Source organism: Macrobrachium nipponense, chromosome 32 (assembly GCF_015104395.2).
Source record: "Macrobrachium nipponense isolate FS-2020 chromosome 32, ASM1510439v2, whole genome shotgun sequence".
Classification (NCBI taxonomy): domain Eukaryota; kingdom Metazoa; phylum Arthropoda; class Malacostraca; order Decapoda; family Palaemonidae; genus Macrobrachium; species Macrobrachium nipponense.
Genome location: NC_061094.1, coordinates 29196724 through 29207530, shown reverse-complemented (window position 1 = coordinate 29207530; position 10807 = coordinate 29196724). Strand labels below are relative to the sequence as shown.

General features: G+C 43.9%; 1 protein-coding gene across 1 annotated transcript in view; it reads left to right on the top strand.

Annotated features, from left to right (window-relative positions):
• The window catches only part of LOC135207394 (gastrula zinc finger protein XlCGF26.1-like), a 198513-nt gene that overhangs the window by 37030 nt on the left and 150676 nt on the right, over positions 1–10807 (top strand). Inside the window, exon 2 of the mRNA XM_064239124.1 lies at positions 8936–9055. Within this exon, the coding sequence (XP_064095194.1) occupies positions 8943–9055 (113 nt within the window). The 5' untranslated portion in view covers positions 8936–8942. The remainder of the gene's footprint in view (positions 1–8935; positions 9056–10807) is intronic.

Genomic DNA, 10807 nt, shown 5'->3' with positions numbered 1-10807 from the left:
TCTGGTACCATGAGACGTGACCATATGTTACGATCTGGTGAGCCAGCTTTTATTTTACGACGGGTAAGTATTCCATCTCCGTAGCTGCTCCGCTTCTATTTTAGTGCTTAAGTTTTCATCATTCACTTTAACTTAAGGCATCTAAGTTTAAGTTAATACTTTAGTTTTAGTTTTAAGTGATTCTTAAATCTAATCTACGCCCTCTCTTCCAGGCGCCGGCAGTGAGGGATACCGCACTGGCAACCCCTGCGGGCCTGGGTCGGCGGTTTTGGGAAGAACGCCGCCAAGGGTATGCCCTACATCCTAGAGAAAAACGGTTTGGCGGTTATTAATCTTCCCCGGAGGCAAGGCGACAGGATACGTCGACCCAGTAGAGGCGCCCCGACTATCGCCTTCATCCAACAACAGCTGGCTGCCTCATTAACTGACCAAGACCAGGATATCTCCACGGACGTCGCGACTTTAGATATTAATGTGGAACCTATGGTAGGTGTAGACGACCTGTTGGTCGAGGTAGGTAAGGTGGACACCCAGGGTCACCCTTCCCCGGGCGTAACTGTTTCTTCTACTCCTGCAACCTCTCCATCCTTCCAAGGCTTTACGGGTGATGAATTGTATACTCCTCCTGACGCTTCGGTTAGACCTAAGGTCAAGGGTCAAGCAGTGAAATCCTTGACTAAAGACGTCGTCGTCGTCTAAGAAGACGACTTCAGCTTCATCCTCCTCGCGTAAGTCTCCGGCTGGGAATCCCGGAGCAGACAGGTCTAAAGCTTCTAGCTCCGGCTCTAAGTCCTCGAGGAGTAAATCCTCCAGAGAGAGATCTCGCACTCCGGCAGAGTCACCAGTTCCGCTACCCTTGGTTCCGATTCAAGAGCCACCCTCCACCTCCGCAGCGCAGCTCCGGCTTTGGACTCCAATGCTGGTCTGTTTGCAACAGGTGGGCGACCTGGTTGGGTCCCTAAAGTAGTAGCATGAACAAATGATCTCTCGGTTGTCGGATAGGATTACTTCCCAAGACTCCATTATAGCCGGGCTGAGAGAAGCTCCTCTAGCCTCTCCTCCACTTTCCAATACAAGTGGAACTCAGCTTTCCTCCGTATGACTCGCTACCTCCGTTCTCGATGAACAACCCATGGAGAGTAGCGTCATACGCCCCCTTCCAGGACGGTCTCATTTCTATACCGGAATTTGGAACTCGAAGGATAGGAGGTTCTTCGAGTTCTACCCGGAAGACCTCCAGCCTCCGTTCATAGGCTACGCAAGGCTCACAGCTTCAGCCATGGTTCGGGATGATAGGGTACCAAAGGAGACAGTCCTCTATTCACGAGACCAGGCTCAGAGAGAATGGCTCAGGTGTTTAGAGGACATGGATTGTTCTAATACCAGATACAACCTTTTAAGAGTCCCTTTACCATTTTCACAATGGATGAGAGTACCCCGCTCCCGTTCCTCCGACCAAGATCGCGAGGTCTACCATCCCACGCGGCCCAGAAGGGGGAACCCATACCTCAATTGAAGGAAGCAGAGCCCACATCTCCGTTACTCCCCTCAGCCGGAGAATTGTGGGAAGACTTGCCGAACACCTTCTCAGCTGGCAAACTCAAACCGGACTGTGCTATGGAGCAGTTTGGTGAAAAGCTACCCAGGCTCCCAGATAGCCTTATTCAGGCTGAATTTGACGCGAAAAAAAAAAAAAATCGCGACTAGCCAGATCAAATTAACTCTATGGCTATGACCGAGGTAGCAACCATAGCCTATGGATCAGAACCGCTTTTTAAGCTCATGACCAAATCCCTGACTCAAACGGTACAGTCAGATATGTTTGAGTTTGCCACTGCTAGAACGAATTGTAGGAAGCATGTCCTACAAGAGGCAACCATTCGCATGAGCCGAATAGGTTACTCTCGTCTAACATCTGGGGAGCAGATCTCTTCCCAGAAGCTATGGTAAAGGAAGTCCAGTCAGAGCTACGAGGCTGAACCAGAGCCTTAAGGACCGTTGGGGCCTTACGGCTAAGAGGAGGCAAGACCTAACAGCTAAAGGTAAGGGGCAGAGGAAACAACAACCCAGGCGTTTCCAACCTTACCAGAAAAAGCAGCCACGCTTTCCTCAGCAAGTTCCAGCGGTGCCCTTAGTGCAGACAGCCCAACCTTCCACTTCTAAGCTCAATCACAGCCAATTTTTATGTGATATCCCCTCAGCCTCAGCCTCCACCTCTTACGCCATCTCTCCAGCTTACCAATCAAGCCTTCGAGAGTCAAGCTTCACAGAAGTATGACCCGTCTCGGGTAAGGGAGGCAGAGGTAAGCGTTCCTTTCGTGGGAGAGGATCGGGTGAAGGCCCCTTTAATAGGGGGAAAGCACTTCAGAGGAGGCCGAGGCGGTTACCAGAACCAATGAAGAACTTCAGGTAGGAGGGAGGCTGTTTCACTTTCGCCACCGGTGGAACTTCAGCGAATGGGCTCAGAGCATAGTGTCAAAGGTCTGGGTTGGAGCTGGTTTGACGAACCCACCTCCATCCAGACCTTTCCGTCAACTTCCTTCCAAGATTGACAGAGTACGCGGAGGACCTCCTTCAGAAAAAGGAGCTATAGCGAGAGTCAAGTAGATTAAAATTTCAAGGTCGCTTGTTCAGCGTGCCAAGAAAGGCTCACAAAAAATAAGGGTGGTAATCTTAGACTTGTCCCGCTTAAACTTAGCCATCCGCTGCGACAAGTTCAAGATGCTCACGATCTCGCAGGTGCGGACCTTACTTCCCTCGTGGGGCCGTCACCACCTCTATCGATCTTACAGACGCCTACTATCATATCCCTATTGCAAGACACTTCCGTCCGTATCTGGGTTTCAAGATAGGAGACCAGACATTCTCCTTCAAGGTAGTTCCCTTCGGACTCAACGTGGCACCCAGGGTGTTCACGAAGCTAGCGGAAGTGGTAGTGCAACAACTCAGGACACAAGGGATTATGGTAGTAGCGTATCTCGACGATTGGTTGATCTGGGCTCCAACAGTCGAGGTGCACAGAGCTACACTGAAAGTGATTCAGTTCCTGGAATATCTAGGCTTCAAGATAAACAGGACCAAGTCAAGACTCACTCCAGAGTCAAACTTTCAGTGGCTAGGCATTCAATGGAATCTATCCTCCCATACTCTGTCGATTCCATCAAACCAAAAAGGAAAGAAATAGCGAATGTCAGTCAAGCAATTTCTAAGTCACAAACTGGCGTCAAGGAGGGCTCAGGAAGGATCCTGGTTCTCTCCAGTTTTGCATCAGTGACGAACGTCTTAATGAAAGCCAAACTGAAAGACCTAACCAGAATCTGGCGCTCACGAAAAAAGCAAAGTAAAAAATGTCAGGTCCGAGGGACAAACTATCCTCAGTCCCTCTGATTCTAAAGAATCGACTTCGGTCCGTGGGCGAAAGTCAAGAATTTGTCAGTGTCAGTACCCCTTCAGTTCCCTCCACCAGGGATCACCATCCACACAGACGCGTCAATTAAGCGTTGGGGTTGGGAGGGTATTCCCAGGTCAAAAAGGTTCAAGGGACTTGGTCACCTCAGTTTCCGTCAGTTCAATATAAAACGTACTGGAGCAATGGCAGTGTTCTTGACTCTAAAAAGGTTGCGCACCAAAGTACTCCCACATAAAGCTAGTCCTGGACAGCGCAGTGGTAGTACATTGTATAAACAGAGGAGGCTCCAAGTCACGTCATCTAAATCATGTCATGGTAGCCATCTTCTCCCTGGCAGACAAGTTCAGTTGGCATCTTTCCTCCACTCACATAGCTGGAGTGAGAAACGTCATAGCAGACGCGCTATCCCGATCAGTGCCCCTAGAGTCGGAATGGTCACTGGACAACAGTTCGTTCCAATGGATCCTTCAAAGAGTTCCAGAGGGCTACAGGTGGATCTCTTCGCATCTCAAGCGAACCACAAACTACCGTGTTATGAGCCCCCAACCTGGACCCTCTGGCCTATGCCACGGACGCCCTGGCTCTAGACTGGAACAACTGGAAGAAGATTTATGTCTTCCCTCCAGTGAATCTTTCTCATGAAAGTATTAAACAAACTCAGGACATTCAAGGGTCAAGTGGGCTCTAGTAGCCCCAAGACTGGCCGAAGAGCAATTGGTATCCCCTAATTCTTGGAACTGGGCCTTTTCGTCCTCTTCGGATCCCCAATCCCAGGCTCTCCCAGTCAGTACAAACGAAGACTGTGTTCGCTTCCTCAGGGATTCTCAAACCCTAACTTTATGGATTTCATGAAGTTTTGCGGCAAAAAGAGATGGCGAATATTGACCCTCATATTCTCTTCTTGGAATCCGAAAAAGGGATTCAACGTTTGAGACAGTATGATGCTGCTGTCAAAAAGTTAGCAATCTTCCTGAGAGAATCAGATATTAGAATCATGACAGTTAATTCAGCTATATCCTTTTTCAGATCCTTATTTGGAAAAAAAAGGTTTAGCAGCTAGCACGATTACGACAAACAAGTCAGCCTTGAAAAAGATATTTCAATTTGGGTTCAACATAGACTTGACGGATTCCTACTTCTCGTCTATTCCTAAGGCATGTGCTAGACTTAGACCTTCTGTAAGGCCTACGTCAGTTTCATGGTTCTTAAACGATGTTCTAAAACTGGCTTCAGAAACCGATAATGACACATGCTCGTTTATAATGCTCTTAAGAAAAACCCTATTTTTATTAAGCTTAGCTTCAGGAGCAAGAATTTCAGAACTGTCGGCTTTATCCAGAGATCCTGATCATATTCAATTCCTTCCACAGGGGAAGTCCTACTTTCTCCGGAACGTAGCTTTTTAGCAAAGAAATGAAGATCCTTTGATGAGGTGGAACCTTGGAAGGTACTACCCACCCCTTCCACAAGATGTATCTCTTTGCCCAGTTTCAACCTTACGACCTTTCTGTCCAGGACCTCCTCATCCTCATCGGTCCCCCTCTTTAAGAGGGAAAAAGTGGAACTTTTATCCATTAAAGGCATCAGGCAACAAATCCTGTACTTTATTAGCAAGCCAATCTGGACTCTTTCCCGAAAGCCACATGATGTCAGGGCAGTAGCCACCTCAATTATTATTTCCAACATATGAACTTCGATGAGTTTTGAAAAAGTATACCGGATGGAAATCGCCGACAGTGTTCAAACGTCACTACCTTAGTCCTTGGAAGCTCTGAAATTTTCAGCAGTAGCAGCGGGTAACATAGTTTCCCCTGACTCTAGCTAATCTGTAGTAGAAGATTTCAGTCCTCCTTTCTACCTGCCTCACCCACCGTTCGTCTATTCCTGCCTTGTTCATTTACATTCACCTTGTGTCTTAGCTGCTTTTATGATGGTGTAGTGGGTGCCCCTTATTTTTTTTGCTAGGGACACTCACAGATTGATTATAAACATTGATCTCATGGATGTTACCCCCTTATTTTTTATGCTAGGGGATACATCTTATTATAATGGTTTAGCGGGTTTTGTATATTAAGTCATATACATTCCTTTATATATTATCATTGTTTGATTAATTTGTTTTATCTGATTATATTAATTGCTATTATATTTTTGATACATGCCTTTACACAGATACATTTTGATACTGTAAGACATTTTACCTGTATATATGTAAATTACCTTATGTTAAGAAACATGATTAGAATTAAGTGTAATTTAAGCATATTTCTAATTTTGTATCACTGTATATGTATCTTTTTAGCAATTATATTCCCTTTATATTTATTTTATCTTTTATTTGAGACCTATTCTGATTTATTTTATTACTTTTGTTTACAATCTTGTGCTATTTCTCTGGTACGATTTCGCGCAGCGACACGAGCTGAGCCCAGAAAAGGGATTTTGACGTAAGGAAAAAATCTATTTCTGGGCGATTGGCTCGTGTTCGCCAGCGAAATCCCACCCTACCCATCCCTTTCGCCCAAGATTGTCTGCTAACTTCAGGATGGCCCCTACCAGAGGCGCAGCAGTCGGCAGCATGGATGGAGTAGTAGTAGTACGAGCTGCTCACTCTGTGGGTCGGCTCCCCTCATGGAGGGCGGGTTTTTGTAGTGGGAGATTTTCTATTGGCATTTGGCTCGTGGTAGTGGTCTCACATCGCCTAGTGTTCATACCGACACCCTCTTGGGGGAGGGTGAGCGAGTCAGTTATACTGACCTTTTTTTTTCTTTATTTTATTTATTCTCTGGTATGTGTTAGTACATTTACCCTAGAATATAGATTAAAGGATATTTCGCTGGCGACACGAGCCAATCGCCCAGAAATAGATTTTTCCTTACGTCAAAATCCCTTTATTGACTGTCTCTTACCCTCCACCAAGGTGCCAATCAGCTAAGTATATATCTTGTCAGGGAAGTTCATGTACAAAAATGATATTGTTAAACTACAATAAAGTTTTGTACATACTTACCTGGCAGATATATACGATTAATGGCCCCCCCCAGTTCTCCCCTCAGATACAGGTGGAAGAGAAAAAATCTGACAAGCTTACGGGAGTGGTTCGTACATCCGCCACCCAGCGCGGGTAAGGTAGACCACCTGACCTACCTGTCGCGTGTGCCGCGAGATTTGAAATTCTGTCGGGAACGTCGGAGACTATACTAAGTATATATCTGCCAGGTAAGTATGTACAAAACTTTATTGTAGTTTAACAATATCATCTTTCTTTGGTGTTTAGACATACAGGACTAAACATCACGGATGACAAAGATTTACACGATTTGATTAAATCATTTGAGACTTCGAAGTCCAAGACAGCCAGACCCACCCACCGCTGGAACCTGGATGTGGTACTAAGGTTTCTCATGTCAGAGAAATTTGAACCTCCCAATAACTCATCGTTCAGAGACTTGACTAGAAAATCGATTTTCCTCGTTGCATTAGCATCAGCTAAAATGGATTAGTGAACTCCAGGCTTTAGAAGGCACAGTGGGCTTCAGGAAGGATTCTGCAGTGTGTTCATTTAACCCCCACCCCTATTTTTTAGCAAAAAATCAGAATCCTTCTAAGCCTTGGCCAAGGATTGTTGAAGTTAAGGATTGACTTCCTTGGTAGGGAGAGAATAGAGAGAACCTTATGTCCGGTAAGGATCCTCAAGTTCTATCTAGAGAGGAAAAACAAATGGGAGGAAACTCAGAGATCTTTGGTGCTCGGTAAGAGATCCGAGAAGAACGATGTCAAAGAATGCACAGGCATTCTTTATCAGAGATTTTATTAAAGAAGCACATATTGCTTGTGAAGAGGAATATCTCGGGCAGCTGAGAGTTAAAGCGCATGAGGTCAGAGCCGTATCAACCTCATTAGCTTTCCACAAGAATATGTCGATAAACGACTTTTAATTGGATCCACATCTTGGGAAGTGCAATTCTTTGTTTGGTTTGCACGTCTCAACTATTTGAGAGATGTACGTGTAACTTATGATAAGTGCTTCTCTCTCGGACCTTACGTGTCTGCGGATTCGGTGCTGGGACAGGGGGCTGAAACCAATCTAGCTTAGTTTAGATAGATTAGGAATTTTAATCTTGTGGTGTTGTTTTTATGGTCGATTGAAAGTGGTCAGGAAAAAGAAAAGTACCACTTTCAATTCATAGTGTATAACAAAGTAGTGTGGTCAGGTGGGTCGAGATTGGTTGTTTTCATGCTCCTTGTAATGTGTTGGACCTAGGCTCTGTCTTGTAAGAGGGTAGTCCCCGTTGTTTTGATACGACAAAGGTGAAGGCTCTACCATGTAAGTGGGATAGGCCCCATTGGTACGATCCAAATAAGGCTCTGTCGAGTAAGCGGGCTAGCCCCCATTGACATGATCCAGAAGAGTTCTCAGTGACAGGTCTCATCCTCACTGAACTCTTGAGGCAAGCAGACTCATAGACAGTACTCATGAAGTCTTCTGCCCAATAAGGTAGGAAATCAAGGTGTTTAAGTTTATTTATAGTACCTACAACAAAAGTTGTTTTCCCCTGTTTTTTTGAATTGCTATTCATATTGAGTACTATCTCTTACCCTCCTCCAAGGGTGCCAATCAGCTAGGGAGTTATATATCTGCCGGGTAAGTTGCATGTGTAAAAAATGAAATTGTTAAGATACAATAAAGTTTTACACATACTTACCTGGCAGATATATACGTTTAATGGCCCACCCATCCTCCCCTCAGGAGATAGGGGGTAAGAAAAATTCTGTCAGAAAACGGGAATGATTCCTATTACCGCCACCCTAGCGGCGGTAGGTGGGTGATCACCTGACCTCCCTGTAGCGTGTGCCCGCGAGTTTTGAATTCTGTCGGACGTCAGAGACATAAGCTAAGTATATATCTGCCAGGTAAAGTATGTGTAAAACTTTATTGTATCTTAACAATTTCATTTTTTTCATGATAAAATAAGTTTTTATTATACTTACCCAGTAATTATATAATCAGTGCCCACCCTCCGTCCCCTAGCATGGATTAATGTTGATGAGCATAAACAAACTGAGCTCTTTGCCATGTTCCTCTCTCTTGCCCCAAAAGTGGGCAGGGCATTGTTACCTAACCAAAACAAATAGAAAATTAGGGCGAACCACAAATTTTGGGATTTTTACTGCCAGCGAGTGAAACTCTTAGCTATATAGTTACAGGTAAGGATAATTAAAACTTTATTTTATCATGAAAATGTCATTTTAAGATTTCCAATTTTATTCATTACACGTTACAGTATATAGTGACTTCTTGTGACTGCACTAAACACTCTGCAGACAGCTACTCAATACCTAACCTATGGAAGTTGTTGGGTATGCATTGCAGTTCTTTTATTATCAGGTCTCATTACTAGGCGACTTCAGTAACACTGGCTTATCTTCAGCCATGTACATTGTGTAATAAGGTACATATACAATATAGAAAGTCCTTGAAATTTTTTACGAAATATTTTCCATTCTCATCTTGTGTTATTTTAGCAGAAAAATGGGTGCTGTTCATGGAAAAGGACGCTTTAAGTGTGATGGGTGCAAACAAGGATTTTCATGGAGATTAGATCTTCACGAACACACAAAAATATGCAAATCTCAAAGTGATAAGTAAGTTTTTATTGTTGAATATTTGTTTTATAGTTGAAAATGTGCTTATTTTGGCTGGTATAGGTAGGTATATTGTCCAATTTGTAATGAAAGTGATTTAGGTAAAATATTTTAAATTTTAACAATATCCTTTCTCATTCTTGTATTTCATATTCTTATAAGGTAGTCCCCGGGTTATGTAAGGTTCGGGTTATGTCGTTCCAGACTTACAGTGCTTGCCTCATGGTGCTGTTAACCACAATTTTGTTTATAACTTACCAAGTGATTACATAGCTAAAGTTTAAAGGACTGGCAGCTAAAAATTCTGAAATTCCTGATAGCGATTCTTTTGTTTTAAAAGTGTATGTAAATGGCCCTGTCCACCTTCCGGAAAGAGAGGAACAACTGAGCAGAGAGAATCAATTTGTTTATACTGGCTCTTGGCGAACGGTCATTAGCAGCAGTGACGCTTTGGAGTCTCTTCATTGATTTTGTGGGGTTTTATCGCAAAATTGGTGAAATATTTGTTTTAGGTAGCCTTTTGGTGATTAGATATACATACAGGGTTTTCTCTAAAAATAGCGGCTTCTAGATAAAGACTTGCTTTTCAACTTGTTAGTTTAAAGATGTCTGACACAAGTTCGACGAGTATTCATTATTGCAGAACAGGCTGCAATACTTGACTTACTTCAGCGAAGTATGATTTACACACTTAAATATACAGTTGCGAACAGGTCTACCTGTTACACCTTCTTTAGACACTTCAAAAAAATTATATGGTAACAGTGTTTACTAATGGGATTGGGGGTTTGGGGGAGGACTCTCTCTGTTAGCAAGAGTTCCACCAATAAGCTCTAGAGTTCTTGTAGTGGGAGGAGTCATTAGGTATGGTTGGAGTAAGAAATCTGAACAGGTTACATCACTGTGTGTTGGGATCACAAGCTCAAAAAACAAGTGGGCAAAATCCCCCCCCCCCCCCATCCATAACTTAACCAATCCGGCTGCAAAACTCACCTTCAGCCACACTTTCCTCTTTACGCTACAGAAAAACGTAGGACAATTGACTTACCTACATACAGAACACACAACAAAAACACAACCATTTGTACTCACCCCAACTCCAGATACTCGGGGCTATGCTGTGCTGTCCGCTGGATGAGGTCGCTGAGACACCAACAACTGCTGCAAACCAACACACAACCAACAAAGAAATATAACCTCACAACTTGACAACAACATGACAACAACCAAGAACCACAACCACACAACACAACAACAACATGACAAGCAACCAAGGACCACAACTCAACAACACTGCAACAACACAACAACCAAGGACCACAACCACAACAACTCAACAACACAACAAAACAAACAAGGACTACAACCACAACTCAAGAACACAACACACAAACATACAAGGCTTACAGCCACAACTCAACAACAAACAGGCCTACAACCACAACTCAACAACAACAACAAACAAGGACTACAACCACAACACAACAACAAACAAGGACTACAACCACAACTTAACAACACAACAAACAAACAAACAAGGACTACAACCACAACAACCAAGCAAGGACTACAGCCACAACAACACCAAGAAACCACAACAGCTCAACAACAACACCAAGCTAATAACCTTCAAGCCCACACCCAACCACTCACAACAATACCAAGAAACCACAAGCTCAACAACAATGACAACAACAACCGTCCACTGCAACAACTCTCAACTCAACAGAAACTCACAAGGTCAACAACAAT